Source organism: Nothoprocta perdicaria, unplaced genomic scaffold (assembly GCF_003342845.1).
Source record: "Nothoprocta perdicaria isolate Ctin4 unplaced genomic scaffold, notPer1 scaffold_366, whole genome shotgun sequence".
Classification (NCBI taxonomy): Eukaryota; Metazoa; Chordata; class Aves; order Tinamiformes; family Tinamidae; genus Nothoprocta; species Nothoprocta perdicaria.
In genome coordinates this window covers 464,472-480,223 of record NW_020455606.1, presented here as the reverse complement: position 1 = coordinate 480,223, position 15,752 = coordinate 464,472, and the positions used below count along the sequence as shown (strand labels likewise).

At 37.5% G+C, this 15,752-nt stretch overlaps 1 protein-coding gene across 6 annotated transcripts in view; it reads left to right on the top strand.

Annotated features, from left to right (window-relative positions):
- LOC112951703 (ephrin type-B receptor 5) overlaps nucleotides 1–15,752 on the top strand; it is a 67,711-nt gene that overhangs the window by 5,493 nt on the left and 46,466 nt on the right. For all 6 annotated transcript variants that reach the window (XM_026044448.1, XM_026044449.1, XM_026044447.1 and 3 more), the window contains exon 2: nucleotides 7,974–8,195. In XM_026044448.1, coding sequence (XP_025900233.1) covers nucleotides 8,102–8,195 — 94 coding nt within the window. In that variant the 5' untranslated portion in view covers nucleotides 7,974–8,101. The remainder of the gene's footprint in view (nucleotides 1–7,973; nucleotides 8,196–15,752) is intronic.

Below are 15,752 nucleotides of genomic sequence, written 5' to 3'. Positions count from 1 at the left end.
TTTTTTTTTTTTTTTAAAAAAAAGGAGGCTTTTTGTTCCTTTTGTTCCTTTAAAAGAAAGAGTTAACTAGAGTGAGATTTCCCATCTTTGGTAGAATGCCACCTGCTATAAAATCTCTAATTGAAAGGATCAGAATGGAAACACTATTGCATTTCTAGTGCTTCTCATGATTGACAGTGATGTTAGTCTGTAACACAGTGCAACGAGCAGCTGTGGAGATGGAAGTCACAGTTGAAAGAGGGAACTAAAACATTAAAAAAAAMCCAAAAATTTTTAAATGAATTTTTAAATCATTCTTTTTAAAAGACTTTGCTTTCTTTTTGAGATTATGGCAGGTTAGTGTAGTGCTCTCTGCTATGTTTTACTCTCTCTCAGGCTTGTGAACTGTGGTATTGAAATCAGACAGTCCTTCTCCCTGTGACACTAATGCAAAAGCACTTGAAGTATTTATATTTCATTGTGTGGGCTTCAGTGTCAGGGACAGTGATGAATCGTGATCTCAGGGAAGAGTTAGGAGACTCTAGAGAATTTATGATATGCTGTTATAGAGCTGCAGGTATTAGTTTAATGATAACTAAAAAGGCATTGCTCCAAAGTATCTGCACTACCTGGCACGCTATTTATCCTAGATTATCTGCTAAAAGTAGCAGAACTAGCTCTTACTACCCAAAGCAGATGATTTTAGGTTCAATATCGAAGAATGTTCTCTTCCAGTAGGAGGTAGCCCAGAGGAACTGATGGAACCCCAGTTGTTTGTGTCATTTTGAAGTACAACTAGAAGAGCTCTAACGAATACACAGAGAACAAATCCTGCAGTTGACTGGGGACTATAGGCCAGATGTCATCTAAAAAAAGATGCCCTTCCTCCTCTTTCACTTCCTATTATTCCCAGCAAATAGGGAGAGGGACTATCATCCTGACAGCAGATAGGTCTGGATATGTTTAGCAGCAGTCCAGGACTGGAAACCGCAGAGGGAAAGTGCTGTATGCCAGTGAAGTTGGATGTGCCTGAAACAAGAGCAGTGAGCTTCCGCATCCACAGTGAAATGTAAATGAGCCTTTGAGACAGAGGAGCTGGGATGAGCTCTGAAACTTATACCTTGTTGCATTGATCCCTGGCACTAAAAAYAATATGAACATTCATCATAAAGAGATGCTACAAGCTTAAAGTACTTGTTTTTTGCCTTAATCCACTTTGGATTCCAGTATTCTGCCTAACTATTACTGGCCCATGATACTCTGATTTCCTGTGGGTGGAAACAATGAACAGGAAATGTAGGACGGAGGAGGAGGAGGGAAGAACCTGAGAATGCACTTAGCTGCTCTGCAGGCTCTGCCAATGGCAAGTTCAAATTTTTGGTTGGGCTTTATAACCCATCTCCCCTATCCATGGTCTCTCTGTGGTGCTTCACTCAGCTGAGCTTGTCGTGCCTAGTCATTCTTTTTTGAGTCAGTTTTCTCTACTTTGCCATCTTGATCTTTATTCTCTTCATCAAACTGCCAGTTCTGCCTTACTGTTTTCTCAATTGTCTCTTCTTAGACAAGAGATAATTTCGAGCAACCTGATTGTCTGAATGGATATGGGCATCTGGTGTGAGCCAAGAATCAGGAAGAAATATTAATTTATTCCTTTAAATAAATGTATAGGTGTCATTGCTAAAAGATAAATGAAAATAAGACAAAGTAACGTGTTTCTGAAATTGAATAGTACCCTAATATTCTCTGTACTTGTTGCTCAGTTCAGTTGTTTGAACAGTGAGATCAAAATACCATGAGGAAAGGAAGGGAAGATTCTGGATTTTGAGACTGGACCTGGAGAGAGGAATCCTTGAGGAATTACCTGTTTTCTCATAGTTTTCCCAGAATGAGCGGTTGGCTTCACAGTCCCTGGCTCTGCATTCTTACTGTTCCCTGAGGGATTGCTGCAGAGGAGTTAGCTCAATGGTTAATTGTTGGTGCGTGATAACCACACATCTCCTCCAAAAACAGTTATAGATATAGTTAGTACTGGTGTGAAATGTTGTGGAGCGTCTCCATGCAGTGCTGGTTTAAGTGGTAGCGCTTTAGTGCCTAATAGGAATGTGAGGCTTTTATTAACCGAGCAGACAATTCCCGTCTTGGCAAGCATTGGTCGTGTAAGGATGCTAGCTGCGCGATGGGACTTTCCTTTGAGCCAATTTCTCCTTCCCTTGGAACTTCCTAGCTTTGTGCATGCATTTCCACTTCAAACACTCTGCTTTAGAGGCCTCAGCTAAAGCTTGTGTATTGTGTAGCCTTTTGGTGCAGTCAGCAAAATTTAAGGCAGTCAGTGGACTGATACATTAAGATCAGGGTAACAGCAAAGTCAGTGAGGAGATTATGCCTCAGTGCATTCTGCCTTGCTGTTTTACAGGGAAGCATTCTGCTTGCTTTTCTTCACGTGAATTGAAAGGACAGTGATAATGCTAATAATGGCATAGTTTTAAAAGTAAAATAGCTGCTATCTGCAAGTGCTTGCAGTCAACACTTCGAGAACCAAGCCATGTGATAGCATAAGGACATTAAGCTTATTAAAACACAAATAAATAAATAAACAAATAAAATCTCTCCCCCCACCCTCCAGTTGTAATTAAATCTAGCCCGTAATTTGCAGAGCAGGTTCTCTGAGTGCAGAAGTGGTTCCTTGGAGTCAGAGAGAACTCCAAATTTGTAAAAAGAGCATTCTTCTCTACGGTCACTTTTGAAATTTCACTTTCTCTCTTGAAATGAAAAGCAATTTCAAAATGCTGRGACTTCCCATGCAAGAGGAATACTATCTTGTAACTAGGTACCAGTGCTATGACTGTTTTCTAATAGATAGCATACATTTGAGTACTGTAAATATGAATAACAGACACTTGCTGTTTATGCTAAATGCTACTTCCTGAAATACTCTTATAAAAGAGTAAATGCATACATATATATATTTTAAATTAATGTACTTTACTACAGCTTGCTCTACAGAGCTCTCCTGGCTTGCAAAAATTGTAATCTTTACTACTTGTATTTTAAGTGCAATGCATACAGCTTGGTTCTTATCTTTCCAGGCATGTGGTGTGAGGATAGATTCTTAATTAAAAGGAGAAACTGTGGAATATGCTAATAAAAAAATCCCCCTTTTCATGCATGTAAACTTTCATAATCCAAATCTTGCCTTTTAAGCCCTTCTCCCACTTCTTCCATACCCAATCTTTCAATCCCTTGAGAATCCACCTTCTTTTCCAACTACTTGGCAGTGCTTTTAAAACCCTTCTATATCTTTCCGCTTGATTTGTCCATGCAGATTTGCAGATGATCTCCCATGTATCTACCTTGAGCAGACCCCAAGGTTATTTGTCTGCCTTGTGGCATTTCTTGACTTTCCATTACAAATATTCTGCTTGCCATCTTTAGAATTTTCCATCCATCAGCAATCAGAGCTTGTTAGCTAATAAAACATTAATTTCAGAGACAAAAGAAGCAAAATCAGCCTAACTGGAAAAACCAGAGTATGATTTTTAGGAAGAATTTTCACTAGCAAAAAAATGAACTTTTTTTTTTTCTTTGTGAAAACTTCACATAAAACTTAATAATTTGACCTGTCTCAGAAATACTTAAGTCAGATTTCCTTAACATCAAAGTCTATGCTGAGGATTTTGAAAATAAAACTTTTTACACATTACCTGAGAAAGGTTTAATGCTATGTTCAAAAGACTGTAAATTTCCTTTTTTTTTTTTTTCTTCTCTTTAGCCTCAGTGCCCTCCTTGTGCAGATATGCTTTGACCTATGCAAAAGGTAAATCAGACATCATATTTGTTTCCACTTGGATAAAATTGCATTCCAAAGGCCTATGCACTGTTGTGTTAAGAGAAGTCTCCTAAGAAACATTAGGATGAATTTGATTATGAGAACCCAATGAAGTTATTGCCAGAGCTATTGCCTACTGTTACCTACTCTTTCCATTGAAGAAGATAATTGCAGTGGGCAGTCATTTGTTTTTGTTTGTCTCTCTGTTTGTTTTTCAAGTTTTACTATTAAAAATTTGGTGTGATTAGCAGTATTTCTTTGAATAAATATGTGAAGAACTCATGAATTATGATTAAAAAAATCTATCTGGTAAGTCAGTTCTTCTCAAGTGGGAAGAGATTTCATTTAGGAACTTCAAAATACATTTTGCTGTACATAGTTTGCATTTAGTTCAAGTACCTGGTAGGCAGGTAGAAGAAAGGTTCTGCTTTTGAATCTTTAATTAAAAACAAAACAAAACAAAACAAAGCATTATTTGATGTGTTTATTGCAATAGTACTGAGAGACTAATGTCTATCTTGTTACATGTGGCAGAAACATTTTTTTGAAAGCATCAAGAGTGTCCGAGGAAGCATTGAGAGTTTCTGAGGAAACATAGGGACAGCAGTGAAGGAATATTGGTCAGAAGGATAAACTCAGGATCACTGTCCCAGCTGTGAGGCAAGTCTAAGCAAGTCTATGTGCCATGACAGAGAAGAGAGACTTAAATAAAAGTAGTATGGTTAGCTAAGCACTGAAGTGGTCACATCTGAGTCATAGGATGAGTTGGGAGGAGACAGAAAGGTTGAGAATTGCCCCATAGAGCTTTAGGTGGCTTCTGTGGAGGAACCTGGAGAGGGAGTTYAGCTGTTCAAAGCTCCCTTTTTTATTTAGTAGAGATCTTAGGAATCTACTGAAAATGATCCAATCTACTGGATGTAGAGGAAGTTTAGAGTAATAATTCTGTTAATTTGGACACCTTCTTTGGATGGGTTTATCTGAATCCCAAGGACTTAATAAAATTCAATTAAAATAACCTCCCCTTCCCTGTAAGGTCTGTTCTTCTCTTGGATCCAGCAGGAAATTTACTGCCAGAACAGAGGACCAGCTTCCAGAGTCCTGATATTTTCAGTGTAAACAAGAGGGTAAATTCCTTTCTTCAGAGAGTGTTGAAAAGAAGCTTTTGAATTGTTGTAAACTTTAAAGAATCCTAAAAGTCATAGACACAACCATTTTCCCTTGCAGATATTCTCTAATAAACAGCCTAGAGGAAATTTATTGTAAATTACCTTGTCAAGAAATAATATATTTAAATGTAATTATACTTTAGCACGTATAGTTTAGTTTTTCTCTATATATTAAATTAATAAACTACATTAACCTTAAAATTATTCTCAAAGGTCTACTGCAAGTTTTGTTCTCTTCCAAGATATCTCTGAAATATTTTGGAGTCATTTAAAATAATCATAGATAATAACAGAGGACAAAAGGTTTATAACAGTTGTTGAAACAATTTATGTATTGAATTAAGTGTTCCTCTGTGCTGCTGTGTATGCCCCAGTGATGAATTTTGAAGAAAAACACATTAATTCTGTAATATTAAAATGCTGATCAGTACACTATGTGTTGCTGTCCCTGCATCTGTTTCCTGTTCAGGATACAGAAAGAWAAGAATAGTGGTTACTGTCATTATGGTCTACACAGTTTAAGAGCTACACAGTGTTAWAACTGTTCGAAGTGCTGCATTGAATGGCAACTTTTCACAATAGACTTGTGAGCTGTACAGATAAGATTTATCCTAATGAGGTGACTGGGCCAGAGTCACAGGGCTATTTCAGTGGCAAAATAACAATTATAATGGGATAGTAGACATGGAGAAAAAATTAAAAAGAACCTTCGATCTCCTGCATAATATTAGCATTAACCAGATGAAATATTAGCTCCCATTTTCTTACTCTACTCTCTCTAAAAAATGATGAATCAATGTACAGCACAACTATATTAGCTAGAGGATTTGCTCATTTATCTTTTTTAATATTCTTTACTGACAGATAATATTAGGCTGTTAAGAGTCACARTGCGAAATGTGGAAGAGATGTCAAGACTGCACCAAGAAAGTCTTTTAAAGCATTTTCTGTACCCAAGASAGTTTTTGAGGTGCCTTTCTTTTACATGTAGGTACTTTGTGTGAGAAAGAAGTGTGATATATATGAGGGYGATTTGTTGGATCAAGCATAGCAGAAGGAGGTTATAACGATACCCCTGTAATTATTTCTATTGTAACTAGACTTAAAGGATTCACAGTTTAGTATTGTTGTGATTTCACCTTATATTGGTATATCAGTTTAAACTACATAAAAATACTTCATTACACATAGTTATTGACCACATGAAATCAGTTGCCATAGAAGTGCACGCAGTGCATAGAAGAGTCTCAGCAAGTTCAGGAAAAGGGATTGGATAAATTCATTGCTTGAGCAATCCTGTTACTGTGTTTGTGGATGTTCAAAGACTATAGGATGAAYTGACCACAAAATGGCCATACTTTCAAGTTCTCTCCAGGTATCACATCTCTTTCTACCACTGCGGAGGGTTTAAACTGGTTTAGATCGACACTGTTCCATGCAAATRTTTTTTATATTCTGAAATAAGTATGCATGAGAGCATGAGAACTGTTGTTCTATTGACTTCACATCTGCCCCCAAAAAGAATTTTTTTAATAAGAATTGATYATTTATTTTTTGGGTTACTGATTCCATTATATCTGATAGTTCTTAGAATAAGAAGGGGATTCTGATCTTTCAGTCTGAAATTTTATCCTTTTATAGTTTCATTCTGCAGTGTTTATTTTTTATGTGGTGTTTATACCCTTCCTAAACTAAAACATTGCCTGTATTACCTCCAGTTCTTTCATTTAATTTTTGCTTTTCCTCAGTCACAGCTGATTTTTCTCTCTCCTTATAAATCATTTCACTGAATCAGAGTTGTTGCTTCTTCTCGAAGTCCCTTTAGTTTCTTTATTWTTTTTGGATCTTTGGAGTACCCTTAGTTCATCTGTACTTGGTGTTTCAGGTCTTTGTTGGGGCAGTAGAGGATAGAGTAGAGGAGAAGGTCACTGTAGTGAAGCCCCTTATTTTAGTTGCAACTCTTTCTCAACCAAGTTACTAAGTCATTTCTTCTCTYTCTTGACTGTTTTTCTCATTAGCTACACTTTCTGGTATCACTGAAGCATTTGTAATGCTCTGCGCAAAGGTCACCTAAAGAAACAACATATTGTTTTTCACATAACATGCATAMTACCAAATTATTTCTCTGTCAGAGTGGGTACTGGATGGATGGACCCGAAAATACCTTGTTACAACAATAAAATTATTGTGCTGAGTTGATACAATTCAATACAAGACTTGGCTTTACAGTCCTGTGCAGGCTGTTAAGCTTTGCTGTCAGCTTCTTAAGAGGGTGTTGTTTACTTTTTTATTGTTTGTTTGTTTTTATTGTTTGTTTTTGTTTTTCATACTTTACTTGAGATAATAAATTTAGACTTGAGTTGTTTTCCYGGCTCGGATAGAGATTCCCTTGAAAAATGCTCATCTATGATTTGTTCCCTTATCTATGAGCATATTTAGGGAAATAATGCTGTCCATCTTGGAAAGTGTCATACTGCCAAGGATGAATGGTGGTTTTGTAGGAATGAATGCCTACATCTGAAATGCAGTTATTTCTAGAGTGAAATGTCAACAGTCCAAGTATGCATTGCCATAAATGCCATGAACTCTTCTGTCATGGAGACTGCACTGAAGCGTCCTGAACAGGCGAAGTACAATTATAAGAGAGAGAATTTGGAAAGCCCACAAGGGGTTTGGAACAGGCCAGAAGCTTCAAAAGGTCAAGACTTAAGCCATTCAGCAAGAATACAGTGTATACCGTGAGTTAAACATTGACCTGGGCAACCCCACTACCACTGATGCCGTGGTTGTCTCTGTATGTGTTGGTATTGTACAAAACAATACTAGGACTGACTGCCAAGRTGGGGGCATGTAGGAAAGCACTAAAATAACTCGTGCTGTGTCTGTGCTACTCTCTCATCACATGTAGCTCGGAAGTTGTAAATGATGAGGCACCTGTATATAAAGAACCAATTCTRTATTACTGTGACCTAATTTCTGTTTCCACTTTTTGTCTTAACCAGCACATCTCTGTGTGAAGATCTCTCCGCTTTGACTTAGGAAGGGATTGGAATACCCCAAGCAGCCTGTGAACGTTTGAAAGGAGTGAGATGTGGTTTTTTGGACATGGTAGAATCCAGAGATAATCTTGATGGATTCTAATGCTGCCAACAGTGCAAAGAGAGTGGCGGGAATGGGTTGCCTGTGGATGGTCTGCTTCTTTCATCTAGTCACTTGTCTGGAAGGTAAGAGCAGATTTTATATAATGTATCAACTTTCCAAACATCATCTGTAGAGAAAAAGATGTATTCTCTAGTATGCTCAACCGAGTCTAGATAGTCTTCAAGAAATGTCTTTCTGTTTAATGGTAGCTCACTGTCTCATGTGATAAGGAAAGTATTAGTATTGTTTCTAGTGRAACAGGCTTGTTCCACAGTGCTCTCCATATGAAGAACTTATCCCATAAATAAGAATTTATGTTAGCTACCTTAGAAGTAAGAGAATCTTGGAGAATAAAAACTTTTGCTTCTGAATAAGSTTCTTCTTCATGCTTTGTGTGTATTCAATACTTGTGTTTATGTTTTTGTAGCATGTTTGTTTTGCGAAACAGTCTGAAGGTTTATGCTCTTCTACTGGCTGCATCCAGTTGGCTGAAATCAGTAATTTTTGCTTCTGCCATCTGAGCCAGTTGTCCCGTATAATAGATAAGAAGGGAATGCTTTTCATGAACAAAAGAGGTAGTATGTGCTGAGTCAGAAGAGACAAGGAGGGAGAGAATAATGAAGCCAGAGTAGAGAGAATATGGCAGGACAGAGAAGAAGAAAGGCCAAGAAAAGTGGGGGAGGGGAAGGAGAATAGGTGCTAGAACAGAGGGTAATTGCAGGAATGGTAAGAAGGAAGGTATGGGAGAGAATTAGAGAATGGTAGAGGTATTGTAAACAACTCTCTTCTTTGTTCCAAGAAATACCCTTGCAGCCACTTGTGCTCAGTGAACTGCACTGCTTTGTGAGGAATGCACATTTGTGAAAGCTCTGAAAAAGGAGAGGAARATGGGGGAGGAATCAGAGGGAGTTGGAGAAGGAAAGACTTGGAGGCAAGGAAAGAAGAGCAGTTGAAGTGGGAAGATCTGGAGAAAAACAGGATAGATATAGGGAAGAAAAAAAGGAAAGACCACTGTTAAAACTTCCCTTGTCTTAATAGGAAATGAATAGAGTGAGGGACAAGGATGTTTGGAGAGAATATAATGAGTAGAAGGAGATTTTTTAGGTATTTAGTATGTGTTTCCTCGGAAATGGTAATAAAARCCCCAAAAAGCGAAAGGAAGCATGTCTTTGCACCGTGATCTGAAGCTGTGTCACCAGGCCTTGTCACTCAGGATTTATCGTGAAGGAGGAGGTTTCTTGTGGCATATTCAGGCCATAGGCTTCATAAGTTCATGGAAACTGCAGAAAGTGGATACCATTGTAGACCCTTGGCAAGTGTTTTTATATATATAAAAGTATATAAATAAATAAGTATATATATAATATATATATATATATATACACACACACAGGTATATATGTGTATATATATATTTTTTCTTTCTGTCTTTTAGTTCATGTCATTTCCCTGGGAGTATATCATGCAGGATTGTAACTGAAGTTCTTAAGTCTCTGCGGCTCAATGTACTGCAGAATTTTAAATGGTTTTACAAAATACTGCAAATGTTCTTACGCCGCAGTGTAACTAATGCAGAAACTGAGATAAGAGAAAGGAGGGAAAATATCTGTGCTCTCCAGCTACAAAATAACTCAATTTCTTTAGAAACTGACATTTTCAGAATTCAGTGATCACTCCTTCAAGTTTGTAGTGATGAAAGMATTTAGAGAACACTGCATGATACAACTAGATCATGTGCTGGTATTGCTTGGATTAGAATGGCCAAGTGAAATTCTGTCTACAAATCAAAAGGTACAAGTGCTTGTGAGCTGCTGAATCGGGTTGAGGGGTCAGATCCTGGCGATGTGGCAGTAGTACATGGTCCTATGATAGCAATATAATATAATTTGTATTTTAGATGCACTTTTTTTTGGTTGTGGTCAGAAGGCAAGGAAAAATTCTGTATTAGCAGAAGGAAGGAAGGAAGTCTGCTGAGAATTTTGTGAAAAGCTTAGCTTTGCTGCAGACTAAGCCAACAGACTAATTAGCAAATATGTTTTTTGCTGATTCCTGGTACTGTACAATACAAGCTGAAACTTCCGAGTTCAGAATTAAATTGAAAAAAAAATGTATAAGGAAATCGTGTTATCTCTGTTTTCTAGAAGATGCCTGGAATGTATTTCATCTCTGACTAAAATGAATTGACTCAATGGGAAAAATTATTCAGGATAATTTATTTTACAGGTGTTTTTCAGATATTTGGATTTGCTTTGAACAGTCTGAATGTAATTGATTTTTTTCTCTCAAACTGAAGAATTTTATTTTTATTATTTAAATTCTCTATTAATGGCAAAACTACTGGATAAAATACTAATAAAACCCTTTATGCAAATGGCTAAGAAATTAAGGGAGGCATAGTGAGGGGGAGTAGCCAGAATCTGCAAGACACATTTTGTTTCATTATCAAGACAGAAAATACTTCCTATGCGGAATGCTTTATAGGTGGGGTGAGGGCACCTTTGCTCTTTTTACAGGATGCAGTGGGAGTTTAAACCCCTTCATGACTCAGAAGTAAGGAAGTTCTTGTAAGCAGTTTAAAATGAACCCTAGGGCGCTTCGGGGAATTTTTTTTGTATATAAAAAAGAACCATTAGGCTTAACTGATCTAGTATTTGCATGCACTAATTTCACTAGGAATGAACATGTCGTCCAAAATTTTTCAGGTATGGTTTTTTGACTAGAGAAAAACCTGAATGGGAAGAACAAGGTAAAACTGTTTTAGAAAAAGAACACATTTGTAACCTTGTTGTTTTGACTTTTAAGAAGGAAGCAATATTCCACAGTATTTCTCAGTAAAACTGCATTGTCAGTTATAAGTTGTTATGGTTTTAGGTTTTTTCTGGGGGGGAGGTATTGTTTTTGAGCTACATGCTGGAAGAAAGTGGCTTTATGTTATGTTATGTTATGTTATGTTATTATTTTTAACACAGAAGGAAAGGTACAGAATCTTAATTTCTGTAACTAGCCTAGCTAGGGGCATATGTTATTGCTTTTACAGTTTATCTTTAAAGATTTTTGCTAAGCTAATCTTACTCAGTGTAAAAGATAGGGAAGCATAAAATTTAAGAAAGCTTGAAGGGCTCCAGGCAAAATAGCTGTAGACAAGTTGTAACTTGATAATGAAATACCTATTAYTCAGGCACACGTCTGAATTCTCCTGTGGAATATTGATTTTGCTTTGACTGACTTATAAATGTTTACAATTGCAGCCACTAAGTTCATTTTGCTGAGCTAATTAAATATATGCCAAAGCAATGATGTGTTCTGCAGATCTTAGTGCCTACAGTTGTTTTATAAAACTATCCAGCTCGCAGAATGGCTGAATGGCCTATTTAAGTATCTTCAGGAGGTTTAAGATACGATGAAAGGATAATTCTGCTGCTTCAGTAGCACCTTTTCCAATTAAAATAGCTATGTGGTAAGAGTGTTACGTACAGAAAGACTGTGGTCAATTTTATTTTACTTTTTCCCCTACCTCTTCTATAACCTGGTTTAACATCTTGGATGGTAGAAAATAATGTATTGATTGCTGGAGTTGGTTTAACATTGAACTGTAGGAAAATTGTTTATTTTTTTTTCATGAAGGTAATTTTCAGAGGAGTCAGACATGCTATTACTTTTTGTTTTGTTACATAAAAATAACATTAAAAATGTATATTACTTTTCTTCACAGGAAAAAAATATACTTCCTTTGCTTGTGATTCACAAGAGTTATTGAAGTCCTAGCAAAGTTTTTTTTTTTTTCCTGTCATTTTCTGCCTGCTTCTTTCCTGTTGCTACCCTGCATGCCAAAATCTTTGGCACATGCCTGGAGTGCCCTGGGCAGAACCGCCAGGAGAAAACAAGTGAGAGATGGGTGGGATTAAGCTTGATGGACAGGTTATTTGGAGATGAGACCAGGTTGTCCTAGACATCCTGTCCATCTCAGCAGCTACACTTGATATGCTTTCTCCCATGATAGATTACTTGGTAGTTCCTGTAGTACCAGGACATCCAGTATGGTACCACCTGGTACCAGGTAGTACCAGGACATCACTGTTCATGGGTTCATATACTCTTCATSGGTATATGTCAAAACTCAATAATGAAACTGTTCATGAGCTGCAGAATAGCTCACTGCTTGGAGGACAATAGAGGGCTAGTCAGGATGCTACTAAAACTATTTATATTCAAAGCTAATTAAAGCTTCAGAGAAAAGGAAGAGCTCTTTGGGCTTTACATTCTTCTTAAATGCAATATCTCGAACTATATGCTTCAGTAGAACTGGCGCAGAAGCAAACATGCTGACATTTTAGTCTTTTTAAAGGCAAAAAAAAAGCAGAAAACATTAATAAACTCTAAAAATCACATCATACAGCCTTTAGAAGCAACCAGTTTGACAGGAGTACAGTTGCACAGAAGTATAAGTTCTAGACTCAATGGTGAGTTTTTACACAAAGAAGCCCTTAAGCAGGGAAAGAAAATATATCGTATTACTAGAAGTTATATGCAATCATTTAATTAGGTTATATATGCAGAGTTTAGGTTATATATGCAGAAACTAAACATTTAATTTTGTTATTTCCTGATTTCTCCTGCCTTAACTCATCATTTCCTGAAGGATTTAAAAGAATTAATGCATCACTTAAATCTTGTCAGCTTCCTAAGAGCTTTAACAAAAGAATAGGAAAAATGGATGAAAACAAAAGGCAGAGAGGAAAATGGATAAAAACCCACAAAGCTTGAAAGCTCTGCTACGCTGCAAATAACTGCAACATTCCATATCCTCAACCAGTTGGCTGACATTACTGTCTTTGACAGATGGTACATAACTCCTGACTGGAGTGTGATAATTTCTCCATGCTGATGACAAATTTGATGTTCTGATAGTGTCAGCATTTTGCTCTGACATAGCAAATAGTTAGAAATTATACCTCATGGAACTTACTAAATACATATCCCATTGCCTCCAAAATGCTTTCTGGTTAATTGCATGTGAGAACAGAACTGATGCAGAAACAATCACTGCAGGAATGACTTATCAATATTTTAAAGAAGATTTATCTTTCTCTGAGATCAAATTCCTTTGTCTTGTGTGTCTTAGGCTTGTATACGTTCTCTTACATAAGGAGGCATACTTCACAACTCAAGCTTGTTTTGTCATGTTAGATCATATCTGAACTATAAAAAGATATTTTTGTTATATAATTAAATTATATAATTAGAGATCTTTATACAAAGTAAGCAAGAACATGCAGAGATTTTGAACTATACACAGCTACTTCAGCTTGTTTTTTAGCTAAATCACTATCCATTGCTATACTTACTTATTTCATCATGTTGCTGTTTAGCGTGTTTAAAGTTTACCAAAGATTTCTCTGTATTCTATCTCCAACTGATAGCTCACATTTATATAACAGTATTTGGTAGGTTATATGATAAAAGGCTGGTCTTCAAAGGAGCACAGAGAAACAATGACAGGTGTGAGAACTAGAATAACTGAATAAGAGAAATGAGTATCCTGACCTGGATTCTCCTAGGATTATCACAGGACAGTGATTGGTCCCATTGTCTGGACAAGAAACTCATAAACACGAGTCAATGGGAAAAGCTCCCTGGAGCACCTTCCAGATGGMGGAGGGTTGCTACCAACAGCTTAACAGAACTTTATGGGATCCAGGGAAGTTCATATGGGAATTGTACAAAACTTACAGCAAGTTGCTTAGGGGGCAAACCATAGACAGGGAAAGGGAGAGATCGAAGGGGATCCCTTGTGGAGGAACAAGGGTAGGAAAATAGGGGGATAAGTGGATAAAAGGGGCTATTTGCTTGTTACCAGATTGCCAGACAAGCATACTGATCAGCAATGTCTTGTCTGTCCTGCCTTGTTARACTCCATTTCCTAGCCTTTCTCCAGCCCTCCGAGAGAGGATACTCTATAGGATGTGTGTGCATGGAGGTTTGAGTGCCAGCCACTGGAGTCAGATTGCAAGTAATAGGGGCTCATGTGTTTGTGGTGCCAGCAACTGGCCTGAGTGAGAGTACGTCATAGTGTGTGATTGCTAGTGAGTATCAAGTCAGACTGGGAGACCGTTGAGCAGGATAAGTGTCTTGGAAAACTAGGTAGGGACCAAAGGGTCTGAGGGCTGGCTGTTGGAGGCATCAGGAGGTTCAAGTCAGCCAACTGGGAAATTTGGTATCCTGAGCATCAGCTGAGAGACCTGTTTACATTCATGTGTCTCTGTTACTTGGAGAGATCAGATACTGAGGGGGCCAGGAAGTCTAGGCAGATGCCTGGGTAGACAGCAAGATCTGGAAGTTGTTTGAGAGAGTCATTTGTAGATGTGTATCTCTCCATATGTGGAAGCAAACCAGACCAAGAGCCAGCTGCTGGATAGACTGAGAATCTAATATCAGTTATTGGAAGTATCCATATTGTATATGAAGGTGTATGTATTTTCTACTAACAGACCTTCATTCTGATCAGCTGGAGAGGGAGATGTATTGAGGCTATTGGTGCTCTTTGTGTTTACATGACTGATGAGTGTTTTGTCCATACTGATTCACGTGGCTAATTTTATGTGTTCATATGTGTTATATATATGTGTTTGTGTATGTGCCTGTTGTGAATATACACTCAGTTTCTCTACTAGTTGGACCTTGGCATATGGAACAGCAGCAGSAGCCTTGCTTCTGTTGGGCACCTGGATTCAGCAACCCAGCCAATTCAGATTTGTTTGCTGGACCTTGTATTAACAAACAAAGAACAGCTTTTGGTTTGAAAGAATGGGTTCATTGTGAAATGAGATTGTAGTCAGTTTTGAATATGTTTGAGGTAGAGTGCAAGTAGTCCATTTGACTCACTGCTGTGTGAGATCTTGTAGAAGAATTTAGGAAGCAAAATAGGGGAGACTTTCTCAACTATTTTTTGTTTGTTTTGAACTAAAATAGCASTCTTAAGAAAATGGAATCTCATTGTTCAAAATGTAAAATTAAAACAGGAGTCAAGGAATAATTTTCTTCATTTCATCTATTTAAAGCTTCCATATATCTCATATATCCTGATTATTCCTCTGTTTTAAGACAGGGTGGAGTATTGCTTGACTGAGACTTTGAGGTTACCTGCCTGTGTCTAGCAGTATCATGGACAGTCTTAGTCCTGAGTCTGATCCAATCTCCATATCCTTGATTCTGGACAAGACTGAAAGAGTATAGTTCATTATAAATTCATCTGAAGAGACCATTACTCTCTACACTAAAGACCAACAGAGTTTAGAATGGTCTGGCCCATTGCAGTGGGGATATGGACTGTTCCATCAGTGCCAATAAACTGACAGAGTGAAGACTTGCATGTAARCAAAGGCATGTGGTCATCCATAGTGTTACATTATTAATTGTCCCCTGTCCAAACCCTTGGGCTTGGTCCATTCCAACTAATATTTTCCTAAACAGTGCCTAGGTATAGGTCAAAAGTCAGAATGAACAAAAGACCATTCCTGAGAGATGGTTTGAATCCAACCATTCATTTCTGTAAGGTCAGGGAACTTTAGCCATTTGAACATGAATCATAGAGCACCCGTTTTTCTCAGCAGTAGAGAACAGCTCTCTGGTTTGTTGGTTTT